This window comes from Xiphophorus maculatus, chromosome 12, assembly GCF_002775205.1.
Source record: "Xiphophorus maculatus strain JP 163 A chromosome 12, X_maculatus-5.0-male, whole genome shotgun sequence".
Taxonomy (NCBI): Eukaryota; Metazoa; Chordata; class Actinopteri; order Cyprinodontiformes; family Poeciliidae; genus Xiphophorus; species Xiphophorus maculatus.
The window spans coordinates 4,329,030-4,356,233 of NC_036454.1; the positions used below are offsets into that span (position 1 = coordinate 4,329,030).

Consider the following 27,204-nt stretch of genomic DNA (forward strand, 5'->3'; position numbering starts at 1 on the left):
CCGCAATATTACAAATACAAAAAATACAAATAAACAGAATTTAATTTCTTCTTTGAGTAGGAAAATAAAAATGTTATTATCTAACATACAATAACACAGCATTCCTTTAGTGACACATTCTGTAGATTTTTTATTTAAGAACTTTTTTGTATAATATTAACAATACATGAAAAAATGCAAAAAAAAAGGTCAATGGATAGGAAAGTAGATATTTATTGCTTAATTTGCAATAACAGCATTCCTTTTGTGTACACTTGATTATTTGTAGCAAAGGATGAATCTGCAGCTACAAAGTGCTACCGACATCAATGTATGAAAAGCTCAGTTCTTTCTGCTGCACTTAGCGTCAATACATTGTAGGGCTGATCTGCTGATTTATTTATTTTTAATTAACCCAATAATAACTGGATAAAAAATGTGCTTAATATGATTTTTTTTATTTTCTATTTTATTTTTTGTTCTGCAGTTTTCATTAAACGAACTGTGGCTTTAAAATCAAGATGGAACTATGAGAAGATTATTTTCTTTGGGGCAATGCACGTTAGCGCCGGTAACTTTACGGTCAATTTGCGTTTATCGACAGAAGAATTGCCGTATTTCGTTGAAGAAAATCCCTTTTTAAAAGTACACATTTAAAGATCAATGGTAGTTAACTAAATTATTACCAGAGATGGTAATCATCTAATCATCTGAGCGCTCAGATGATTATCCCTCCCCGACTTCCGTTTACAACCGGAAGTTTCTGGTTTTTCCTGTTTACATCCAGGAGCCTGCGAGCTAACAGCCTAAAATAATCGGCTGCAGGATTTCTAACAAAATGCCTGACAGTTGATGAGTTTTGTGTGTTTATTGTTGCTTCCTGCAGGGTTTTTTGGGGGGGACCATGGCTTCAGCTCGCCCGTGTTGTCTCTGTTTACCCTCGCCGGTTGTTCTGCTGCTGCTGCTGCGGTGGCCCGGGTTGCTGGTGGCCGCGAAGCAGGTCGCTTTGGTGGAGGTTTTTCTGGAGCACCAGCCCGCTGTTAGCACTCTGCTCCAGGGGGAGGTGGTGTCAAGCCGAGGTAGCAAGAGCTCAGAGACCCGGAACGAGGAGCAGGAGGGGAACCTGGTGTTGGTGAGACTTTTAAATGTTCATTTATGATGTCAAAAGACTAATTACACATGCATTATGTATTATAATCTACACATGCATCAGAAATATTCAAGTTAAATTTGGCAAGGTGCAAAAATAAATATATTTTCCTGAGTTTAGCTTCTTGTTTTTCTTTGTTGCATTATAAATTTGTTTTGAAATAGATATAAATGTGAATAAACTCATTAACAAAAATATGCTATATCTAAAAGTTGGATATTGAATGTAGCTCTACATTTCCTTTCGAAGTTTTATGATTAAAGCTGCAGTATGTCTTGGAGAAGCCGTAATATAGCAGAGAACAACAGGGGAGGTATGGGAAGTGGCTAGCAAATGGGCATGATTGACAGCACTAAGACCCGCCTCTTGGCTCTGATTGGTTGTTTCTAGTCATCACTGGGAGAAGGCAGAGGAGCTCCATTATTTTCACAGATTAGATGTCTTACACTAAACTGTCACAATAGTGACAGTTTCAACAAATATAAAAGAAAATGTTTTTTTTTAAATAAAAGTTACATACTGCAGCTTTAATCCTAAAATTCAGGTTATCAGAAAATCAAAACATTGCGTAGTGGTAAATGTTCTGGATAACTGTGTTGTGACTCTTGATTCCACCCGAGTTAACGTCTTCTGAATCTCCCCCAAACTCTTCAAATGATGCTTCACATCTAACCCTGTTGCTTTAGCTAAACATTTTCCTTCCACACGTTTTCCTTCCACTAAACTTTCCATTAAAAAACCTTTGATTCAGCCCCTATAAACCTGCAGAAATGATAGTTTAGATTAAACGATTGTTTGTTTTCCTGTCTCCAGGTTGGAGATGACGCAACGCAGCCGAGCGAAGAAAGAGACGGGGAAAATGGCGACTGGCAGGAGCCGTGGATCGGCGTTGTGCCGGTGGAGATGGACGACAGCAAAGCCTCTACTGGGAACCAGGAGTCTTTTGCTGATGCAATGGTTAACAAAGTGAGAAATCATCCCAAGTACAGCTCAGTTAGAGGGTGCCTGCACCAACCTGCAGGAGGTTTCAGCTGTTGTTTCTCAATGATGGTGAGAGGATGTTAGTTTTTAAGAATTTTGTTGTTTTGGTGCGCAGATGAAGCGGGCGTTGGTCCTGGGAGCGTCAGCGCTGATCATCCTGGCTCTGAACCAAAACACAGCCAGCGAGGTGAAACGTCACACTGGTTCTGATGTTCTCCAGTTTTAAAGCACAGTTTTGTTCTCAGAGACTTCATAATTAATTTTATTTGTTGTTTTGTTTATTTATTTTGGATATTTAAAATGTCTTCCAGTGTTAAATGTTCATTAGAATTTAAAGTTTATTGATTTTTCAGAATATGTTCCTGCATTATTATTACCGTTATATTACTTGAATGTGAACTCAAAACAACAATATTGTCGTTTATTGTGATGTTCTGGGACAATTTATGGTCCAGCGAACCTGTTCTGTCTCATACTGTCATGACATGGTGACAGTTTAAATAAATATGGAAAATATATATTTAACAAATATATGACCTGTTGATTCCTATTTTGGCTGCAAGTATTATTTTTCTTTCTGAGTAGTTTGTAAATATTACAATAAATATGAATGAAATCTGTGCTGATTTGCACTAATTTTGGATCTGGTTCTGTTGAAATGTTTGGCCGTTTTGGATCGGCTCGTTTCTGTGTTGCAGATGGATTTGTCTCAGGTTCTGCTGTCCAAGCCCATCATTGTGATCCAAACGTCAGAGAACGTGACCAAGCTGATTGGAGCTCTGCTGAGGTACAGAAATGCTATGCAACCTAACGTAAAGTTAATGTCTAGTCAAAGTCCTGATGAATGATGTCTTACCAAAGTATTGAATTTTTTGACATTTTGTCATGGGAACCACCATATTCCCATGAGAACTAACTTTATTTTTTTCTATTTTAAATAAACACTGCAACTTGCAGTATTTCAGATGTATAAGATATATCTACTGTATTAATTTTACATTTTTTTTAATGCCTTGCTTTTTTTAAAGAAATACTGCCACTTGCAGTACTTCTTATTTATTTCTTCAGACTTTAAAATCATGTGCAAAAAAATCTACATCACATTTTTGTATTTTTAAAATATCTTGCTTTTTTCTTTTTTTAAAGAAATACTGCCACTCACAGTGTTTGAGATATGTTTTATATTTGGATTTATTTTTAAATTCTCTATTTTTTAAATGTCTTTCTTTTAAAAAAAAAAAATAAAAATACTGCCGCCTGCAGTGTTTCTCATTTTCATGTGCAGATTTAAAACAAATCTAGATTAAAATATAACATTTTTTTATTTATTATGAAATTCTGATTTTTATTTTTTTTAATTCTTGCTTTTTCTTCCAGTATTTCAAATCTGTTTTTTTTTAAATTGTCTTACTTATTTTTCTTCTAACTTTGAAAGCCACGTGCAAATAAAAGAAACTAAATTAAAATATGTTATTTATGTCTTATTTTTATTCTAAAAAGTCGCATTCATGGTCATACATGCACACAAATATTGTAAACACAAATAATTCCTAATATTTCTAAAGTAGCACTAAAAAACCGCTAAATCCTGAATTTGTCCGATTAATTCAGTCTTCATGTTGTTTATTATTTTAGTAGTTTGATTAAATAGCATTTACTTTATTGTTATGACTGCAGGGGTCTTCGGGCGACGGCTAAAATCACATATGAGACGATCCTACAGGACAACTTGGTGAGCCTCTTCCTCGCGGCTGGCCGCGTGTTTCCAGGTTGGCAGCGCCCCCAGTGGTGAGTGAGCAGATGACAGGCTGACCGAGCTGCTGCTGTGTTTTCCGGGCAGGGCGCCACGCTGACCCTGTGGTCCAGCTGTGGCCGGTCCAGAGGCGGCCTGTACGGAGAGTGGCAGGGGGTCATCTGCACCGGCGAGAGCAACTCTCAGGTCCAGGTGGGGAGGAAGAGGCAAAACAAAACAAAACAAAAAAGCTGTTCATTCCTAAAGCTCTGTCTAATCCAACCTTTATTAGCCAAAGATATTTTGCTTTCTAAATAGCCAAAGAAAAAAACTGATATAGAGCCGCTAATGTCACATAGCTTTTTGAAAAAAGAACATAAAATTAGGCTCATATTCATTCAAAATTATTCAAAAAGTTATTGTAATGGTTGTGGGCAGGAAAGAGCTCCCGTAGAAGTCTGTATTACTGTGAATTTGAAGAAGCTTCTGACTGAAGACTGTTTTTCTTAGACAATCTTAAAAATGTGGATATTCTTTTATTCTTTGGCATGGAAAATGGCAATAATATCAAGCAAATTTAAAAGCATAGTACTGATATTTTTAGTCTCATTCTTTGTGGAAATCCTACAGAAGAGGATTAGGGCCAGGTAAAAATTCTGTGGAAAAAAAGTCAAAATTCTGAATAAAAATCTAATTTTAATCTCAGAAATGGTCAGAATTCTAAAATTAAAGTCAAAATTGTCAGGAAAATTCAGAATTCTGAGATTAAAATCAAAGTTCTGAAAAAAAAAAATTACAAATTGAGATTAAAAGCAAAATACTGGAAATTCAAAATTCCAAGAAAAAAAGTTCTAATTCTTTTCTGTAAAATTCAGAGCAAATGTTACAGAAAAAAGAGAAACTGTGAAAAGCCTGAATTTGTTGTTATGTCTGTATTTAATTAACTGGTTATTTTTAATTATGAGCCGACACGCCCTGATCTGTCTGATCTGTCGGGTTCTAGAAGCGTTGAACTTTTCAGACGCCGTTTCTTCTTCTCTGGTGGTTTCCAGAAGTACCTGCAGCAGCTGTGGGACACCGTCCTGCTGGTGGCGCTGATCCTCTGCACAGGCGTCATCGTTCAGGCCCGCTGGCAGTACCAGGACCGCCAGCTCAACGACAACCTAGAGGTACAGCTGATTATTTCTGCACTGCAGCAGAAATGAAATCACTTCAAAGTCAGAGGAAGTTTGTAACATGCTTATATTTTATTATAAAAGCTTTAAAAAAATAACCAGAACAACAATAGTTTAAAACCCTAAAATATGGATTTAACTGGATAAGTCACTTCCTCTTTCCAGATTTAAACTCCTAAAATATAAAACATGTCTCCCCCGTCCTCCCAACGCTCCATCCAGTAATTCTGTGTAAATAAGGTGTAACTAAACCCCAAAACTAAATCTTTCTTACTGATTAACTGACTAAACAGGTGGAATTTCTGCAGAAATTTTGACAATTTATTGAAATTTTGTTGGATTCTGTAACATTTTACTTTAAAACCATCTCAGTGCTGCCCTCTGTGGGTTGAACAGTGGCTACTGCAGTCAAATTCCAACATTTTGCAAGTACACCTCGCTGCAGCAAACAGAAAGCGACTGTCAGTCGCTTACCTGATTTGGAAATGGGAACATTGCACTCCGGAAGTGAAGGGGGCGCTACTTCCGATATTATCCGTGGCCTGCCGTTTTAATTTTCTTTTGAAATCTGTGATATATCTTCATCTTTAGGAAGGAGTTTCACTCTCAGCATGTACTTGAACTTCTCTCTTTTATTTACTTCAGCACAGCTCACAGTTTTCAACAAAATCCGTAGCTTTCTGTGTACTTCTAAACCTGCTCCTTAGACGCATCTTTTCGGGCCTGCCACTGCCTCTAGTGGCGTGGGGTGGTAACACTACAAATATAATTACGTCACTAAACTAGAATACTACAAAGTCTTTATTATTTACAATTAATTTTGCCATTACTGGAAACGTAAAAGATCAGTTGTTTTTTAAAACACCATATTTTTCCATTTTCTTCAGGATGTAGAGCTAATTTGGTGACATAAACAATACCTTTATACATTAGAAATAATATCTACTGTATATATCTCTATCAATTATAGGAGGAACAAAAAAAATAAGACATGAAAAACAACATGATCAACTATAATAAAAATATAATTTACAATGTATACATAAGAAATTTAATTGAGCAAAAGTCAATAATGAACAAATTAATTATTTTCACAGATGAATAACCAGGGTTGTTAAACAGATACAAGCAAGAATTCACATTTTTATTTTTACTGTGCCACATATATTATTCTGAGACTTTTTGTTGGTAGAGTCTTATATATAGGAAAAAATATGGTTAAACTATTTAGTCTTCCAAGGTGGAAAATTTTCTCCGACTCTAAAACGGTAAAACTCTTTCAGAGAATCACAATATCAACAATTTGTTGTGACAATTGTCCACACTCTATACATTTATAGAGTGTGGCTTTATAAATTTTAGAGCCACGCTCTAAAATGTATAAAAATTTAAAATTTTCTAAATTTGTTTGGGTGGAGTTTCACTTTCACAGGGCATTTAGTTGCACTTTACCTTACCAAGCCTCCATCTGGTGTGTTTCTGGTGAACGTAGTAAATGAAAATACAGACCAGCTCCTGCAGGTTGTTATTTTTACCTGCAGAAACTACATAAAGTACCATTTGTTCTGCGCCATCTTGTTGGTTTTTCCATTTAGTTTTCACTGTGTTGAAGTAATATTTCTTACAAAAGTTGAATTATTATTATTGGTCTCTAATGTTTTAGAAATTTGCAGACATATTTTACAGACTACTGACATTACGACATAAATTTGATCTGTTTTTATATTTTCTGCTGCAGCTTCTTCCCAAGCAGGACGTTCTGAAGAAAATGTCGTCGCTGAAAACCAAAACGTATCGTCGGCCCAAACCCTGGTGCGACCCGTCCCAGCAGACCGAGACGGAGAACTGCGCCGTCTGTCTGGAGCCGTTCAACAACAACCAGGTGTGTTAACAATCCAGCAAAACTTTATATATTACCCCAAACGGAAGCTAAATGTTCATCATTCAAGTGTCAAAGAGTCGCTTTGGACGATGCTGTAGGCAAGAAGGATCTCCAGTAGCAGTCAGTGTTCAAACGAACCAGAAGATGCCTCTGACTGAAGACTGTTGCTGTTTTTCATTGCTGCTCAATATTCAGGCATATTAATATTTCAGCAAAATCCTTGACATGCGGATACAAAACCCTAACTTGGCATAGATGGGCAGCAGGGGCAGCCACTAAACAATTCAAGATGGCCGCCATGTTTGTCAAATTAGTTTTGCACCACGTTATTTCATATTTATCACGTTAATACTTTTTTGTGTCAAATTATACATAATTGGACCCACTGAAATCATATTTACTGATTATATTTTGATTTTTCAAGATGGCCACCATGATGGTCGTTATGGAGAATAAATTTTGCACTAAAAATCATCTGTTAATTCAAAATTCAAATTCTAAAATATTTTATTGATCCCAAAGGGAAATTAAGTATTAGATGAATGTCATACCTTTTTGTAGCAATAATACGTTTCCTTGATCCTGCATTTTCTTTTTCTTGTTGACATTCTTCAAAATGGCCGCCATGGTAGAGGATATAAATTTGCACTGAAATTGGCCAATTGCCAATGGCGGGAACAGCTAATCAAAAAATATTTTGTTCAACTTTTCTAAATACATCAAAATGAGAAGAATGAGCAGCTTAGAGTTTAGCTAACTGCTATGCACATAAAAAATGCTTTAACTGCTAAACACAAAACATTAGCAGAAGCTAACGATGAAATGCGCAAGTAAAACTTATATGGCAACTTTCAAGATAAAAAAGTGCTTCACAAAAAACAACAACACAAATTTAAGCAAAAACAAGTTTATAAAAATGTGTTTCTCGCTGCCCTTTAAAGGAAGCTGATCTGACAGTTACTGCTAAACAAAAAGAATTAGCGGAAGCTATTGCTAACCATTTAGATAACCGTCAGTCTGTGTCCAGTGGCTTATGGCAATAATTGGCCTTTAAGGCTCAAAAACAGCAGCCATCTTGAAACTCATGTTGCTAATGGGGATATATGAAAAACAATATGGATGAATATACAAATTTCTATGTTTGCATCGAGGCCTGTCGCAGTAATCTGTAAGTCAGTTAATAATTTTCATTTGCATGATTTATTTATTGTTTTTCTCTTTTTACCAAAAACTGGATGATAAAAGTCTTCAGCCTGGTGTTTCAGTCTCAGCTAAACCTTTTTTTCTAGTGGCCTTTATTGGAAAGTGAACTGACAGGAAAGTAGAAAATGAGAGAGAGGAAGACATGTGGCAAAGGTCATCAGGCCGGGAATCGAACCTGCGACGGCCGGGAATCGAACCTGCGACGGCCGCGTCGAGGACTAAAGCCTCCTCATGACGGTTGTGCTTATGCTTACCCCTGCGCCCCAACTAAACCTTTTTCTGATGGACAATTTTATTTACAGAGACTTTAAAATTTGTTTCCGTTTTATTTTGGATATTTAAAATGTTTTTCGGTTCTGGTGTTAAATGTTTATTAGTATTTTAAGTTTATTGATTTTGAGGATGTGTTCTTCTATTATTACCATTATATTACTTCAAAATGGTCTCAAAACAACAATATTATCGTTTATCGTTAACTTCTGGGACAATTTATCGTTCAGCAACTTTTGTTACTGTGACAGGCCAACTTCCATCCACACTAGAAATATTTTCATAATAAAATTGCTCCACTACCTCATTAGCTCCCCTACTCCAACATTAGCAGGATGTTGGAGTAGGGGATAGGATCTCTGCTCTACTCTGACTCTTGTGTCCCCAGTGTCTGCGGGTGCTGCCGTGTCTCCATGAGTACCACAGGGATTGCATCGACCCCTGGCTGTTGCTGCAGCACACCTGCCCTCTGTGCAAACGCAGCATCCTCGGTGAGTTCCCACCTCCTCCCCGACCGCCGCCCGGATCCGACCCGTCTGAAGAGCTTCCGATTCTCCCTGCAGGCGCCGTCCGCAGAGACAGCTAGCAGCCGCTGCTCCGCCCGGACCTCGTCCCGACTCCTCCGCCCTCCCTGGGAGCGGATCCGGACTCCAGGCGGCAGAAACTCTGCGTTATGGATCCCTGCTGAGCTCTTCCTGGGACGTTTGTTACGTTAAATATGTGGGAACTCTGCAGCTGAAGTCGGCCGCTGAAATATTTTGACGTGTAAAAACTATTTATTCGCTCCATGGACGACGACTTCTACTTCTTCTTCCACATGCAGTTCACTTTAGCTCCTGAATGATGTCAGTAACAAACATGTTCATCTGATTTATTTCCTGCTAAAATCACTTTTGTGCTTCTTGTTTGAAAAATTAGCAGTTTTTTTTCCAGGGTGAAAAGATTATTTAGCTTTCAAAATTATCCGTACAGAATACCTAAATATATAACTCGTATATATTTCACCTTTGTGAGCTCCCCCTCCCATGTGGACCAACTTCCATAAGAGAGGTACTTTAACTTATTAGAGGCAATTATTGTTGGCTGCCTGGAAACCACCGAGATGACTTCAGATGACTGTAAAACATGTAACTGCTTCTTTAGCGGTTACATGTGGTGTGGAAAAGTGTTTGTCCTCTTCCTCATTTAGTATTTTTGCATGTTTATCACAGTTCAGTGTTTCAGGACATCAAACCAATTTAAATATTTATAAATGAAGGCATTAGAAATTCAAATGTTGATTTAGATTTATTTCTAATGATGTCTGGACTGTGTGAAAAATGTTGGTCCAAATTTTGGTCTAAATTTAAACAGAATCTCATATTTAAAAACCACTAAAGCTGTTTGTTTATAATCCTTCCACCCTGGAAAACAAAGATCCAAACTGACCTGACGAGAGTTAAAGTGCTGTGCAAAAGTCTTTAAAAATAATTTTATTGTGAAAGTATATTTAAGTGTAGTTTATAAAGATTTTATAGTTATTCTCTTAACTTTGGCTCCTTTTTGCAAATCTTATCTTTCCTCTTCGTCATTAAATTTAAGGAATTTACAGCTTATTTACAACTATATTTTATTACATTTTAGGAACTAAAATGTTTATTTTGTTATATAAGAAACGGAATTATTTATTTGCACCTTTTAATGTATTTTTAATATTTTATAAAATAAACTTTAGTGATTAAATGAAATATCAACAGAAAGTGCCAATTTCTTTTCATCCGATTTAAATGATGGTTGGCTGCAGCTCTAGTAAATTTATACCTGTAATCATGTAGATTTTACTTTTTTTTTTAACAGCAAATTTAGATATTTTTTGACATCATAGAAAATCCATGTGAAATTAATCTAAAATTTCTGAGTTTTTCTTATTTTTGGCATGAATTTACTCCTCTAATGGCGCCAACACTCTGTCATACAATCAGACCAACAGTCGATGTTTGAGTGGAAATAAAACCTTTTGGGTTCAACCAAAACAAATCAAACAAATCACAGATGTAGGTCAAAGAAGGTCGCCTCCTAAAAGCTGAAGACTTTTGCACAACACTGTAAAAAAAAAAGGAAAGTGCAGTGAGGAGAAATTAGTGTTAGGACGTCATGCGCGCCCCCTGCTGGTGACTTCTGAACATGCAGCTCTTGGTGACTCCAGACAAACAGACGTTTCTGCTTGGTGGGATCAACGTTTTCACTTATTTTGTATAAATCTGGGTCAGATCTAATCACTTAACTCAGTTTGTAACTTTTATTACAAAAATGTTTTTCACATTTGTTAAAGCTGCTCCATGCTGTGACGGACAATCTGTGAGAAAGTCAATCCCCTTCACATTTTCCCTGAGCCATTACTGCGGTCTGAAGAAATGCACCAAAACCAACCAATCAGAGCCAGGAGGCGGGGCTTAGCGCTGTCAATCAACTCATGTACTCACTGCTAAATGTACTTATTGTTACTGGAATACCGTCTATCTGCCGTCATGCTATGCTAACTAGCTAACCAGCTGTAGATTAGCAAAGAGCATGAGGGTGATTGACAGCGCTAAGACCCTCCCCTTTCCTCTGCGTGGTTTATTTATGCAATTAGAACGGAAAGGAGCGCCATTTTCTCACAGATTATCTCATACTGTCACAGCAGTGATCAATTTAACAAGCATGTAAAAAATTATTTTTATATAAGTTACACGTTCATGCATTTGACCACAGATGACTCAAACTTGAAAGATGTCAAAACAACTACATTATTTATTATCTGCTTTTTTGTTGTTTTTTTGTCATGTCAACTCCAAAATAGTAATAATTTGTCTTGTTACAAAATGTTCTGACAGATAGATGAGTTCTCTTGTAGAAAATAGTTTGTGCATGGCGACATGAGCAGCCTGTGCTTCCAGACGTTTCCATCTGACCCGGTTCTCGCGATCAGAGCGGCCAGGAGGGGGCGCTCACCTCCACTCTGATTGTTTGGTCGGCAGATGTTCTTCCAGGAGAGGGAACGCTCTTTGATGGAGGGAACGCTCTTTGATGTCTTACTTGTTTACATCTTTGGATCGTAATAATAAACCAATTTGTTACTTGGCAAAAATAAAACGTCTAATTGTGGTTGTGATGAGCAGAGGAAGGAAATCAGTGCTAAAATAAATCGTTTTGGTTTTTAAAAAAAGAAAAAAAGATCCACAGAGAACGTTGTGGTGATAGACCAGAACCGGGTCAACCGGACCTCCTCTGGCTCCAGCAGCGCCGGGGAGCGGGTCAGGAGGGGATCATGCCTTTGTTCCTCTTCCGGTCCGCCATGGAGCGCCGGTTGTGGTTGCTCACGCGGCTCTTATTGGCCTCCTTCTTGCGTCGGTCCAGGAACGTCTCCGTTGTCTGTCCCTGGCCTTTGGGTCGACCCACCACGTTACTGGGCCGCTCGGGCCGAAACCTGGAGGAAACAGGGAAAGGAGGAGACGAGGGTCAGAAAGCTGCAACCACAAACTGAGCGCAGAATCAACCAGAGATTATAATTCAGGGTGATTTCACAGCAGATTGGGTTCGATGAAAGAACAAAATCTCAACATTTCCAGCTGCTGCAGTTCGCTTTCTCACTGAACTGAATGAACCAAACTAATTATAAAACCTGCTCCCCTCCTCACCTGTGGGGGCGCTGCACCAAGAACTACAACAGGAAATGACACAAAAACCTCTGAAGACACTGAGCAAAACTTCCTTCTTCCCCAAAAATGGAGTGGCTTCGGATTTCAGCGGTTGGAGGATTTATCTTTAGTCTTCAGTAAAAAAAAACCACGAGACGTTTCTGCTGCCAGCGCTAGTTAGCGCGTTTGTTTTGGTTTTTTTTAACCAGAATGCCCTGCTTTGGGTCCTCTTCTGGCTTCTGTGCTTTTCTCATAAGCATTCAAACCGAACCAAAGCAATTTCTTTTCTTTGGAAAAAAAAATAGCAAATGACTGAAAACAATTTCGAAATGTGGCTTTTATTTCAATCCTCCCTTCCATCAGTTGCACGATGGCATATTAGGGCAATGGTACATAATTACGAAAATAAACGTTTTAAAATTAGGAGAAAAAAGTTGTTTTCTGAGAAAAAAAAAGCTTGGATGATTATTATTTTTAACTTTCTATGTTCTAATATAAAGACTCTAAACAGGGAATAGTGTAAAGACCCTAAAATAATCTTTTATTTACACGGGAAGCCATCCTGGATGAACCTGGAGGTCCTTACCCTTTCCTCTGCTGCATGGCAGCTCGTTTGGCTTCGGCTCTCTCCCTCAGCAGAGCCGGGTCCTGAACGAACTGGTCCCGGTTCACAGGGTTCTGAAACACAAAACCATGCAACGCATGACGCAGCTTCCAAACGGCTACCGACGTCTACTTCTTCCGTTACAGTGCATCATCAAAAAAAACGCTCAAATGTTAGAACTTTTTCCATTTGCTTTGGTTCTGGTTCTCAGTTAACGCGTCAGATTCTGAGTCCAAATCAACATTTGGAGTCAAAACTACAGAAACGTTAAACTGTCAGAGTTTGGAAATACATTCAGGAGTGTTTTCTCGTTTAAATAAGATGTTAAAAACTATAACTTATTAAAATCAATCTGCATTTTTAGAGTAACATTTTTACATCTTGTTACCAGAGTTCGGTAGTAACTAGTTACATTTACTCAATTACATTTGAGTAACTTTTTAGACAGAAATGTACTTTTAGAAGTAACTGTACTTTTTACTTTTACTTGAGTAAAAATATATTAAAGTAGTAATACTCGCCCACCTTTGCTCGTTACAATGTGAAAGTTTTCTAAAATTAATTGGAAACATGATTTCGGAACGCGAGTCACTTTATGACCTGTGAAGCATCTTTGTCTTCATCGTCTTCCTGCTCCTCTTCCTCTGCTTTGGTTCCTTTCCTCAGTACCTGTGGGACGGTGAACGGCCTGCAGAGAGAAAAAACAAATCAATCAACCAGTTACTAGTTTTCCTCCATTGTGTCGGGATGTTAAAGTTCCAGTCAGAAATATAAAACACACTCGTAATCAGAATTAATGTCATGGTGATTTTTGATTTCTGAACATCAAGCACTTTCCAAACCTTGAACAATGAAATTCAAACATTTTCAGGGATTTCAAGCACCCGTAGGAGCCGGGCAGCACCATACCTCCTGCTGAGTAAACTGTCTCCGTCCAGGTCGTTGGCTCCAATCTGGTTCATGTCGTACGTGTCGTCGTACTCGTCGTCGTAATCGTCCAGGTCGTAGGTGTCGGCGCCGGCGCCGCCCGACGCTCCCGGCTCGACGGCGACTTCGTCCACCACCGTCTCGTACGTCTGGTAGCGCGCTCGCTGCTCCGCTATGTGCTGCTTGTCGTTCAGCATCTCTCGGGCGCTCTCGCCTTTCCTGTAGGCGGAGAACAGAAAATCCTCCAGAGCACTGCAAAAACACAAAATCTCACCAAGTATTTTTATCTGGTTTATCGGAAATGTCTTAGTACATTTCAATTAAGGCAAAACTAACTTACAAGTAACTTTTGTGCAAGAATTATGAGCCTGTTTTAACTCTAATTCCTTAATATTAGTGAAAAACTTCTAGTTAAACTGGCAGATTATTTCACTTATAACAAGACATTTTTCAAATATTACAAGTGAAATAATCTGCCAGTGGAACTAAAACTTTTCATCAATATTAAGGAATTACTGACTTAAAACAAGCTCCTATTTCTTGCTCAAAAGCTACACTGAACTACAGAAACAAAAAGAGCATTAGTGGGGACAAAAAAATCCAGATTTTCTAAAAATTAAATCTCCAAAAACCAAACATTCGATTAATTGATAAAAGCGATTTATTGCCCAGTCGTGCGACATTTTGATTTGTACGACAGCGGCTTCCTCTGCTCCTCTACCTCCTGCCCTTCCAGACGCGGGACATGTCCACCTGATCCCTGCGGAAGACGTCGAACTCGTCGTCGTCGAACACGTTGGATCGGTTGTTCAGGACATCTGGGAGATCCTCTTTCACCGGCCTGCAGACGAACAGTAAGCTCCAATCACACAAAACGGCACAAACAAAAACGTTCAGCATGCCGACTTCCTTGTCATCTTAAAATGTCTCTGAGTAAAACAGATCTGCAGGTTTTATGACGTTTTTCTTTGGAACTATTTTTGCGAGACATCATAAAAATGTGGTTAGTTTGAAACCCTTCAACTCCAGCAGAACCTGGAAAGTGACACCACATGAGAAATCTGAGGCAGCGTATTAGTCCTATTAGAAAGAAAAACAAGGAGTACATTTCTGCCACTACTACTTTTATTTTTTCTACAACGGCCCGAATACAAAGTTATAAATATCTAATGCAAAATGGCGCCTGAAGAGTCAGTAAGGCGGAGTGTTGCCCCCTAGTGGATGCTGTTGTAGCCTCAGGAGGCCGTACCTCGGCATGGTTCGGTCCAGTTTGTCCAGGCTGGGAGCCAGTCGGTCCTCCAGGATGTTGTTGATGACCAGCTCAGAGTTGTAGCCGTATTCCTGCAGACACGCCAGCAGGAAGCCTTCGCCCAGGTCAGGAAGCAGATCCCTGATGCAGGACAGGAGCGACTCGAGCTCCGGCCCGCTCACAGGACACACGGCGCCCTGGAAACCCAAAACGTTTTGATGCCATGTTACTGTCCTGTAGGGGAAGAACTGTAGAACCACAAACATCACTACATACACAAATCCTTCAGCTTTTGTGTCATATTGATCCATCTCATACAATCCTAAAACTGAAATTTGTGGCTGAAGTAGGAAAATAAACGACATAAAGAATTTAAGGGGTGTAAATACTTTTCCGAGGATCTGAGTTAGTTTCTATTTTAACATTTAAACCCATGAAAAACAAACGCAAACAAACACTGAGACGTCATGCAGCTGCAGATCGAAGCTCTCACGTTGTCTCCTTTCTGTGGGGCGGCCATCTTGGCCTCGGCCCCCACCAGCCTCTCTCCTCTCGACTCTTTGACCTCTGGCGACCCGAAGCCGTCCGAACAGGCCGCCGCCGCCGCGCCCTGATCGGCCGACGACGAGGAAGCGCCTTCAGTCTGTGATCTTCGTCGGCCCGTGGCGTCCCAGGCGCTTTCCACACCCTGAAGCAAATACGACGTCCTCGTCTCGTCACTGAGGGAGAGTTAAAGAAGAAACCGGCTGCAATAAAAACTGATATTTACGACATTAAAAAAACTCCTGGAGCTTTTGAGTCTTTAAATGGACATAATGTGTTAGAAAGTGACAAAAGGATGCATGACAGGGAGAGCTTGCTGCAGGAGGCTGATGTCGTCTGAGATGGGAAACTGCTCGTCGAAATCAACTAGAAACCTGAAAAACACACACACACATAAATCCGGGTCAAATTTAGCACCAGAGTGGGCCGATTACTGAAATTATTATTTTTAATTTAGCTAAATTTAGTAAATCATAAAAGCTGCGAATCATAAAAAGAAACGTTTTAAATTAGCTTCAGTTATTAAGGTGTTAAATCAGAACATTGATTTAACTCCCAAAAATAAATAATTTCCCATAAAACAGAAAATAACTTTTCATTTCACCCTGTATAACAAAAACCTGATTAAATATGGAGGTTTGAAACATAAAATCTTCACAAAATGGGCTAAATTTTCAGAAAAAACATCGAGTTTGACAACCAATTATCTTTTTAAAAATACCTCTTCTTCTTCTCACTCTAAAAGTCAGATAATAAATATGTTTCTCACCTTTTCTCAGGTAAAAAAGATGTAAAATATTGCAGGAGTTCCTCAGCAAACGTTTGCATGTTTTCTCGACTGAAACGAAACAAAAACATTGAAACACATTTAACTTGTTGTGTGAAAGTTTTGGGACAATACATAAAAACAAAATTACAGTCGTCGTGCGCAAAACAAAAAAAGAAAAATCAATTGGAATAAAACTCTATCAGAATTGGGGTGTGTTTTTGGGACTGAGCTGCCTGTGACAGACTCACCCCTCCAGGATGGGCTGCAGGCAGGTGTGGTGCAGCAGCAGGTGAGTCGTCTCCACCATCTTCCTGCGGGAGTGGCTCATCCTCTTCCACAGGTCTTCCTGCAGACTATGGCAGAGTACCAGTTCAGCTCATTACGTGTCACAAAATGCCTTTTTTTCTAAAAAATAAAATCCCAGATGTGGATGCTCGCCTTTTATCGTCAAAGTTTCTCTTCCTGATGGCTTTCTCCAAATCCGGAAAGGTGGCCTCGTAAAACGGCGGCAGCCTGAGGCCATAGGAAGGAAAACAGAAAGTCCTTATTATGGATGCAAATGATCGATTAATGACTTCATCTAAAGTTGATTTATGCTGTGAGCAGAGATATTCATACAGGAGTTAGTCTCTAGTGTCGTTTGAAGGAACGCTAAAAAAAAGTGAAACAGCCCTCAAACTAACCGTGTTTAATGGCACAACGTGTTTTTCCATCGTGTTAAAATTATTCGGCCTTTTCCAGTTATTACTTCGCCTTCGTAGGACTTCAGTAGTTTTTGCTTGAGAAACTGACAGCTGCGCCATGTAGCTTGGCTGAAAGAGCGCAATTACGGTGAAAACTGAAGGAGCTTGTCGGCCGTTAATATTTCAAAACTTAAGGAGCTTGTAGAGTATCTATATTTCATAAACCGAACCGCATAAAGTTCATTTTTCATCCCAATCCAGACTCTGTTTGGACCGTTTCCCTTATGTACGACCACCGCCATCTTTGTTTTTTGAAACTGCTCTGCTTAAAGATGAGCGGCGGCGCCCTCTGCTGGATGGCGGCAGAATTACAACATAAACGAAGGTCTAAGTAAGCGCTGCAGACGTTAAACCACAATTATCTATAATGCTACTGATTGTTCGCATCCCTTGTCCTTTAATGCCGACAGGTCTCACTGTGAGCTCCAAGCCGGCCGGTTTACCTGCTGAGGAAGCCGTGGGAGTGGAAGCTGGAACAAGCGGAGGGAAAGATGTCCAGGAAGGTGTGGATGGTGGTGGTCGAGTCGCACAAGTACAAAACTATATCTACCAGCTCCTGTGATGGAAAAAAACCCAAAACAGCAGATTAACATACTTCCATATATTTAAATTACATTAGAAGAAATACATATAAACAGGTTTTACTTATGGTTTTCAATATGTGGCGATTTTAATGCCATTTTTACCACAAAACGTGTGATCTTTAATTACGTTAAAACTCAGAATGAGACTAATCTCAGAAATTTTCTAGAAAAAACGTGGAGATTTATGAGTTTGAAAATTTACAAATTTGCTTGAAAAGAGATTTTGAGCTTAATCTAAAAACATTTTAAGAAAAGGACATTTCTGAGTTATAAATTTGCCAGAAGAAAATCTGAGATATTGAGATTAATCTCAGAATTTTTTTTAGTAAAAAGAAACAATAAAACTTTTCTAGAAAAAAAATCTGAAATTTTGAGTTTATCTTATACAATTTACAAAAAATACAAAAATAATTCTGAGTTTGAAGGGTCAAAACGTTTATAGAAAAAAACTCAGAAAATCTAAGATTAATGTCAGAAATTTTCTAGAAAAGAAAAGAAAATTTCAGTTTCAAAGGTAAAAAATTTGCTAGAAAAAATTCAGAAGTTGTTTCTTTCTGGAACATTTCTGGGAAAAATCTAAAAATTTCAGAGTTTTCTGGCAGATTTTTTCCCTAAACGGCGCCGCAGTTCGTCAGTGGCGTTCGGACTTGTTCTGTCTGACCTCCAGGTTCATGCTCATGGCCGTCGGATGTTTCTGCGCGTTCAGCTTCATCGGCTCCATGGCCGTGGCTCCTTCACACTGCAGACCACATTTCTCCAGGATTGTGTCAAACACCTGGACGGTTATAACAGTAATTACAAACTTAAATAAAATAAAACAAAAAGGTGAAAACTGAACAGATGTTCTCAGGTGATTGTAAATCTCACCTGTAGCACTGTGGGAACCGTCTCCTCCAGGTCGCTGTAGTAAGCCGGCTGCTGAGTAAAAATGTTCTCTGAAATGAGTTTTTAACAGATAATTAGGACAGATAAACGTGTGAAAATCTCAGCCCTTTCTGCTCGACTTATCAATATGATGTAGGGTTGACCAGTTGAATAGTTTTTAGATGAACTGATTAATAATTTAATCGGATATAGGAGATGTATTTTTTTTTTTTTACAAAATTTGAACCAGGTGAAGCAAAAACTTCCACTTGAGGAGTTCTGGGTAGAACATATTTACAGATAAAAAAGTTTTTTTTTATGTTAAATGTGTATCTTTTTTGAACAGTTTTGTAAATGTTGCTCTAATTTCTTTAGGCTTTATGCTCCAGTTAATGATTAATTGATGACTAAATTAGTTCATAACTATTTTTCAAAAAGATCAATTAATCACGATTAATTGTTTCAGTTCTTCATTCTTTGTGATGTCACAGAATATCCTAGTTCTAATATTTTTAATTTATGCTTTTTATTCAAGGAAGAAAAAAATTCTCCTAAATTTCCCCAAGTTTTGTCATTTTCAGGATGAATTAAAACCATCATAGCGCCTCCACCGTGTTGGACAGTGACGGCTTATAGACATCTATTATTTCCTGAAATAGGGAAGTTCCCACCCTTAAGTTGTTCAGGTTTATACCACATATTCTGCTAATAATATCTGGTATTATTAAGCTATTATTTTCTGTGAATCTATGTTTTATTGAGTATTTTCGATTAAACGTTTCAGCTCTATTTTTGATTGAAGTAGATTTTCACCTATCATCTTATGAAGCAGCTGGCTGTTGCCCTTTCCAAAGAGAACGCACAAATCCAGAATTTTAGGAATGTCGAACACGAAGTTGTTGTAGATAATCTCTCCAAACACAGCCGGGGTGATAAAATGTTCCTGTCGCAAAGAAAGAAAGAAGAAATGTTCATTTTCTAAGGAATCATCAGATAAATGTAACGTACATTATTCCCTCCGCCTGACCTTGGACTCTTTATGAGTGGCCATCCGGAGGAAGGTCAGGAAAACCGCCTTGTGGACGGTGCGCTGCACGTCGGCCACCGCCGGCGACAGGGGCAAGGTGCAAAGGTCAAGGCCGCGCGGAGCCAGCTCCAGGTACGAGTCGAGACACTGCAGCAGAGACTCATCAAACACCACCTGGTGGAGACACCACAGCGTTTACTCTGGACTCATTTAAACCGTAATAAATGGAACATGGACCAACATATCTGATGTTTACTGATGATTGGCAAACTATAACACCTGTTACTGGTTTTCACAACTGCTGACTGTATGATGATAAATTATCCCAGAAGTTATTACAATAAATTCTAACATTATTGTTTAACACTGGAATTGGAAGACATTTTAAATATTCAAAATAAATAAAACAACAAAAACGATAAATAAAATAAATTATAAAGTTTCTGTAAACAAAACTGTCCTTCAAAACAAGAGCTAGTTCCGACCAAAACACCAGACTGAAGACTTTTATCATCCAGTTTTTGGTAGAAAGAGAAAAATGATAAATCAGGCAAATGGAAATTAAGCTAATTTTAATTTATCGTATGATTATTTGACTTATTGCTTGTTGTGACAGGCATAAATGATAAATCAATAAATTTGACTTATTGACTAATTTCCAACGATCGGAAGCGGCATCAGTCCCGTACCTGACACCAGAACTTGTCGTGAGGCAGCGCCAGCAGCCACTCCAGGTCTTCTGCTATAAACCTGGCGTGCTCCAGAAACTCCTCCACCTTGGCCGGAGAGCCGTCTTCTGGGGGAGGTTTGTAAGGCACGAAGCAGCGCTCCTCCTTCCTGTCTGGGTGCTGGTGGAAAACACAACAAAGACTTTAAAGGGGCAGAATCGTGTTTCCCAACCACATTGTGCCATTTTAATGCACAATCTACGTTACCTTCTATGTTACCTTCAGTTGTTATAATAATGCTGCTTATATCAAATATGACTTAAAAAAAATTTACTTCATAATTAAATGCTTTGAAATTGGGCCTCTGTCTCTTTAAGAAGCTTCTGCTCTTTCTGAAACTCCGCCTTCAGGAAGTCATCACAAAATGGCTCCTCTATTGACCCTTTAATGTTTTTATCAGCGTTTCACTGAGAAGCCGCTCCTATAATGAGCTCAGCAGAGGTGGTTGCTAATTGCTGCTGGCTGAGTGGGGGAGGAGCTGCGACTATAAGGCGGGGTTAGGTCCACCCAGGCGTTTTGTGCAGCTGAGTGGTTGCCATGGAAATTAAATTATTTCTCAAACATGCATGAAAGAATCGAAGCAACACTCCAGGTATGTTTTTGATGAGGGAATAAAATTATAACAAGATGGAAAGCTCAAAAAGGTTGATTTAACATAATGCTGCCCCTTCAAGAAAATTGTCAAAATGCTGCTGGGGTCAAATGTCATTCAAACAAACATGAGGAAACTGAACCAACCAGTGCAGGCAGAGTGCGCTCCTTTCCCAAAGGGCCCAACTCCGTCACCTGCTGCTCATCCAGCGGCACTCGAGCGCAGGCCATGGCTGCTCCTCTAAGGTTTACTCTGATCTGAAGGGAAACAGATTCTGGTGATTTTGTGGAACATTGACTGCATCTTCTGTTGAGAAACCTGTCTGGATGTGTAATCGGAGCTTCACTGACACAAACGTCTTTCATAATTTCATAATTATAATTTCCATCCATCTGGATTTACCCCTGCTGGCTTCTTCTGGTGCAGAATTATAACACGTCTAACGTCAATCATATAAAAGTCGGATAAAAAGAGACATGCAGACTGCACACACACTCGGTCGGGTATGTATCGGATTTAGTTCCACTTATGGAAGAAGCATAAATTTTATTTATTTAACTTTTTTGGATGAAAAGATTGGAATTGGGCCGTTCAGACTCCTGTGAACAGGATATGGGTCGCATTTGGACAAAATAACAAAAGATAAGTTGGATTTGGGTCACATTTACCTGCAGTGTGAAAATAGTATTCTTCTAAAGTACACCTTTACCAACTACAGCTGATTGTGAATTACTTTTTTTTACACTAAATGAGAGGCAGATGGTTGCATTAACACACATTTTTTGTCTGGTTGGTTCTAGAAGTCAAAACAGTAACAATGGCCTCCTAGTTTGTGCTTATTTGACCTCAGTTTTCCTCATAAAACATCAAATAAAACAACAACTCACCGCCAGTTCTGATAAATTGAAAGGAAACGGGAAAATATTTTAAACACACAGTTTCATTTTGAATGTTTTTGCTTTATTCTGAAAATTTATCCAGACATTGATGCAAAATTTTCAATTAATAGAAGTTTACACCAAATATTTATTTTTGAAATATTGTACACCATCCAACTGCTGTCTGTCGGACTAATAGATAGATAGATAGATAGATAGATAGATAGATAGATAGATAGATAGATAGATAGATATTCCTGTAAACAAATGTGTCATGTTTTATTTAAGTCCTAAAGTCCTTAGCTAATAGTAAACTTGTATAATATCAACACAAACAACCATCTAAACTTACGTTGTCTGAAACACGTACCTGTTAATGATAAACTTTTACTGTCATTTTGTTTAGTTTTAATTATAAAAGCTGCTGCCGTTTAAAGCTTCGCTAACCTGTTAAATAGCAGCTGCTAATCAATGAAGAAACGTTTTAACCAACCGGCTGCCTAACCGGCGGTTCGGCCGTAACTCGGCGGAAATAACTGCCCGGAAACGAGGCTAAATGAAGCCGCTTACCTCTAAACACGACACTCTGTGATTCAGTCAAGCCATCTCGACATAGTCGACACAGTTTTCATCAGTTTCTGTTTCCAAACGTCTCTCTCACAGACATCTGCGCTGGCCAGGAAATGACGTCGTCTGTTTTTCTTTGACGTAACGTCTTGATCGCCCCCTGGTGGCAATCAAGATAGAACAACTGCTGTTTCTGTGTTTTTAATCCGAAAATGTTCTTTAGCTCTTGTTTTTGTTTGTTTTAGCATAACACCTCATTTCATTTGTGAAAATTATATATTTACCTATTAGCAATATTAAATCTTGTGCTATTATTTAGGGGTCCTTAAGAGATCCGTAATAATAATACAAATTTCAGTCCGTAGGTTAGCGCTCTAACGGTCGTCCAAAATGGTCGCTCATCCCGTTTCCAGTTTACAAACTCAACTGATGGATTCGTGTAGATTTTCTCTACTTTTTTTTATTAAATTCGAAACTGTTTTATTTTATGGAGAGCCATTTGGAAGTTAAATGTCATCATAGAAGTATCTCCAAAGACCTGCTGTGCATGGTGATGTTGTCAAAGGCTCTCCAGTAGCAGTCAGTCTTACAACAGATCTGAAAAGCCTCTGACTTAAGACATGCTGACGTCTAAATATTGGCAAGCATCACCATTCCACTTTATATTCCTCTGTTTACTGATTACTAAACCTTTTTTTTAAATAAAATTTGTATCACCTCAGTTAATTGGTACTCAAAATACTTTTTTATACCAATTTCAAATAAGAATTTCCCATTTTCACTTATGGAATTAAATATCAGATTTGAACCAGGACTCAATGAGGACAAAGACAGACACGACTTTCATAGAAAATGTTTTATAAAAAGTTTGTCATGACAGAGAAGGCTAACAATAAACTACATTGCATACAATACTATGCAAATTATCTTCATATATGAAGGAGTGTTGGAATCGTTAAACTTCAGGACAGATTTTCTTTAAATGATTGCAGATTCATGAACTGGTTTAGCGTTCTTACACTCGTTTTCAGTATAGATTTAACATACAGCTCAAACATGTAATACAGCAAGTTTTCATGATTTGCCAACTCAGGTCTCCAGTTTTATTCCAAACAATAACGCAAAGACAAACGAAACAAAACCAGGAAACGTCACTGCTGCCATGGCTTGAAGTGTAAAGCATAAAATAAATATTTTATGGCTTGAAAAAAATATTAAATACTCCCACACTTCCTCAGTCAGCAGTGATTCTGCACTATCTATTCAGCTATCTCACCTTCACCGTCCAGGAATTGATTTAAGTTAATATTCTACAGTTCTTTCAAATACTATATATATTTATATATAAAAATATATAGAATGGATCTAAGGAACGATGTGAAGGATTTAATCTCAGATCATTTTGGTTTTGCTGGATTTTTAAATCTATTTCTAGGATATCGGAATATTTAAAGGGCCAGCGATGCACCAAACTGGGAGTCATTTTCTACAAAAACACTAAACAAAACATATTCCCATGGTGCAATTTGCAACTAAAGTCATCTTTAATAATAAACTTAGTTACATTAACCGGCATAAAAACCAATTAGCCAAACGTTTCACTTAACACTTATTTTAACTTGTTCTTTAAAGGTTTTTAATAACCATATGTGTCTGTTGTCATAGAACAAATAAATGCAGCATTAAAATCAATAATGCTGCCATTATTGCACATCTCTGGAGTTAATAACAATCACATACTCTTTGAAACGTATTTTATGAGAACTAAAAAGGGCTACAATGCCCCATACTATGACCTGAGTGAAGTTGTCCCTCCTACATTCTTCAAATCTAACAAAATTGTTGTCAAATGTTTGCGCTGCTTTTGGTTTCAAGATATTAATTAAAGTTAAAAGGTCAACAAACCCTCCCACATTACCCATAGCTAACAAAATTGGCGTCAAACGTTTGTGCAGTAAAAATTTGTGTTTGTGCCACTATCATTTTAAAGATATTAATAAAAAAGTTTCCAGAAGTCATCATCAATATCTTCAAATGAAAAGCAGCACAAATAAAATTTTTGCTGCACAAACATAGCCGAGTTGATTGACACCAAATTTTTTTGCTTATCTAAACGTGACCTCTGGAAACGTTTTTTATTAACATCTTCAAAATGAGAGCGGCACAAACAAAAAAATGGCTGAACAAATATTTGACGCCAGTTTTGTCAGACTTGGCTAATGTGTTGGCAGGCTGGTTGACCTTTAGACTTTTTAGCTTTCATGAATATTAAAAAAAAAAATTGCAGCACAAATGTAGCTAAGTTGATACCAAATTTGTCTGATTTTGTAAATGTGATCTTAGAAACTTTTCTATTAGTATCTTTAAAATGATAACGGCACAAATGAAAATTTTGTGTTAACACCAATATAGTCAGATTTGGGTAATGAGGGGGGGGGGCTGGTTGACCTTTAAACTTTCATTGATATCCTCAAAGCCACAGCAGCACAAAAAACGTTTGCAGCACAAATGTAGAGTTTGATTTGAAGACCTTCCATGACCTCTGCAAACATTTATTATCATATTTTAAATGATTGCGGCACAAACGGGAATTTTTGCTGCACAAACGTTTGACACCAATTTTGTTAGATTTGAAGAAGACAGAGAACCAACTTCACTCATGTCTATAATTAAAATCAGTTATAGTCAGTATGTGACACTTCACAGCAGTTTTTGCCTTCAAACATGAAAGTCCTCTTAGTTAAAAAAAAAACGAAACACTTTTCTGAGAGAATTTTCAGATTTTTGGGATCTAAAAGCTGGAAATGAAGCGATAGCAATGAGTTCATTTTGAAGAAAAGTAGATAATTTGTTGGGATGGTATCAGTTTGTTTCAATCACACCATCTGAACTCAGGTACTCAGCTGTTCTTCTGTCATGTGCGCAATTAATTTCTAAAGACAGAGGCTCTTTTCTACCCTGCTGGACGGCAACTTTTCAGCTGGCAACTTTAGTGCCATTTCTCTGAAACTTGATTTTTCCTCCACAAAGAAACGTTTTGTTTTGTTCAACCAAGAGGCTCAAATTTGAGATAATTTGGTGATTGTTTTTTTTTAATTGCCTTGATTTAACATTTAATTGATTAGAAAAAAGTTTTATCTGGTGCTTCTTTTTCAGGCTCAAGTATTTAGCAGAAAATAATTAAATTTTTGGAGAAGTTTCAAGTTATCTAGTAGTTTTTTTAAACACCTGGTGATTCATAACGTAAACATTAATGGAATATATTTGATGGGTAACTTCAGCGAGGATTGGGTATCACTTATCACTAATCAATAAGTTGAGGAAGGTAAACACAGATAAGATCATGAACTCGTAAAAATTGGAAATCCACAGAATATTTGAGGACAAAAAAATAAAATAAAATAAAGCATGAGACCACAGATATGCACCCTGGATTACACATAATGAAAAAAAAATCTAAAAAACTATTTGCAGCTTTTATAAATGAAGGGCACAGATGGTAAACTGTAGAGAAATGCCACTGCATGGGCCTCTTGGAAAAAAAAGACATTAAACATAATCTTCACAATGAAGGATCCATCACTGCATAAAGAAGACAAAGAAGCAATAATGTTCCAGGATCATCGTGTAGCCCTTCACCAAACTTTTCTCTAGTTTTTAAATGTTATAAACAAAATTCACACAAAAATGTTCAAATGGAAGGAATATTTCCACCTCAAAGTCCTTCAGGATTTGTGCTTTTTTGGTATAGGGAAAGCATAAGAAACAAACAAAAGTAAAACGTTCACAGCAGCTGTTATTTTGATCTGCTTTCACAAAGAATCACTGATATTTTCACCTGCGTGAACTTTAACCGATCCCAGATCAGAGGAACGTCGAGGACAAACGAGCAAGAGGAAAACAAAGAGACTTTCAAAAGGAAAATGTGGTTAAAGGAGAACTGGGTTGATGTTTTAAAACCGTCATAAGAGAGAAAAAAAGTTAGAAGGTCATGAACTTTACTGCATGTCAGAGCTGCACAAAAGCAGCCAGTTCTTCTAAATACAGGACTGTGCGTTCCCGCCGCACAATCGGATCCCAGCAGCAGAACTGTGCCCCGTTTCTACCAGAGTCCGGCGCTAGCCCAGCTGGATCTGTCCTGAATACGTGGTGAGGAGGAGCATGATGGCGAAGCCCGTCAGGAGTCCCGCGTTCTGGATGCCGAAGGTGATGATGAACCTGCTGCCACCTGCGTCCTCTTCCTCACGACTCACCTCGTTCATCTCTGGAAACTGAGACAGAAAAAAAAAAATCAATCTAATTCTTTAATGTAAATCAAAAATACAAATACCATTCATAAAAATTAAAGAAATAAATCATATTTATATTTGAAGTCAACAAAAAGCAGTAAGTTGGTTGATTGATTGACATCTGATGGAAAAATGTTTATTCAAACAGTTTTCTAACAATGCCTCAGAAAAATCAACTCCAACGTCAAACTTTTCAATTAACAAATACGGCTTTTTTTTTTTACAGTTGAAGGATGAAATAAGATAACTAAATATTTAGTTTGAAGCTAACTATTAAGCTTGTGAACCAAATATTTAGTAAACTAACTAAAAATTTCGTTACGCTTGCTATTTAATCTGAAGCTAAACATTTAGCTTGCTAATCATGTATTTAGTTTAGCTTGCTAAACAAATACTTAGTGAGAAGCTAAGCTAAACATTTAGCTTGCTAACTACTGACCTAGTTAGCAAGCTAAATGTTTAATGTGAGGCTAAATATTTAGCCTGCTAACTACTGACCTAGTTAGCAAGCTAAATGTTTAATGTGAGGCTAAACATTTAGCTTGCTAACTACTGACCTAGTTAGCAAGCTAAATGTTTAATGTGAGGCTAAATATTTAGCTTGCTAATCAAATATTTAGTTTGCTAATTATTAGTTTAGCTTGATAACTGAATATTTAGTTTGAAGCTAAATATTTAGGTTGATAACTTAATAGTTAGTAAACGAAATATTTAGTTGACTTGCTGTCAAACTGCACATTAACTGCAAACTGCTAATTAATTAAATATTTAGCTTGCACTCTAAGTTTTCTAATGACATATTTTGTTTG

General features: G+C 37.8%; 3 protein-coding genes across 5 annotated transcripts in view; 1 reads left to right on the plus strand and 2 right to left on the minus strand.

Annotated features, from left to right (window-relative positions):
* The first annotated feature begins 748 nt into the window (after positions 1-748).
* On the plus strand, positions 749-11,036 carry rnf215 (ring finger protein 215). The gene is made up of 10 exons (XM_014474178.2): positions 749-1,111; positions 1,943-2,095; positions 2,226-2,297; positions 2,809-2,897; positions 3,788-3,842; positions 3,951-4,055; positions 4,895-5,011; positions 6,756-6,899; positions 8,761-8,863; positions 8,936-11,036. The coding sequence occupies exons 1-10, from the start codon at positions 884-886 to the stop codon at positions 8,956-8,958; spliced, it is 1,089 nt and encodes a 362-aa protein (XP_014329664.1). The 5' UTR covers positions 749-883; the 3' UTR covers positions 8,959-11,036.
* An 88-nt stretch (positions 11,037-11,124) lies between these two features.
* Positions 11,125-22,221, minus strand: ascc2 (activating signal cointegrator 1 complex subunit 2). Its single transcript, XM_005813239.3, has 19 exons — positions 22,110-22,221; positions 20,808-20,918; positions 20,031-20,189; positions 19,342-19,515; positions 19,128-19,257; positions 18,318-18,385; positions 18,112-18,225; positions 17,310-17,422; positions 16,562-16,636; positions 16,372-16,476; positions 16,124-16,192; positions 15,654-15,728; positions 15,305-15,530; positions 14,812-15,008; positions 14,284-14,403; positions 13,545-13,781; positions 13,236-13,323; positions 12,618-12,709; positions 11,125-11,820 (listed from the first exon to the last, which is right to left on the minus strand). Exons 2-19 carry the CDS (start codon positions 20,889-20,891, stop codon positions 11,649-11,651), a joined length of 2,298 nt encoding a protein of 765 aa, XP_005813296.1. The 5' UTR covers positions 20,892-20,918; positions 22,110-22,221; the 3' UTR covers positions 11,125-11,648.
* A 726-nt stretch (positions 22,222-22,947) lies between these two features.
* slc39a14 (solute carrier family 39 member 14) overlaps positions 22,948-27,204 on the minus strand; it is a 32,364-nt gene continuing 28,107 nt past the window's right edge. For all 3 annotated transcript variants that reach the window (XM_023343581.1, XM_023343582.1, XM_023343583.1), the window contains exon 10: positions 22,948-26,377. In XM_023343581.1, the coding sequence (XP_023199349.1) occupies positions 26,225-26,377 (153 nt within the window). In that variant the 3' untranslated portion in view covers positions 22,948-26,224. The remainder of the gene's footprint in view (positions 26,378-27,204) is intronic.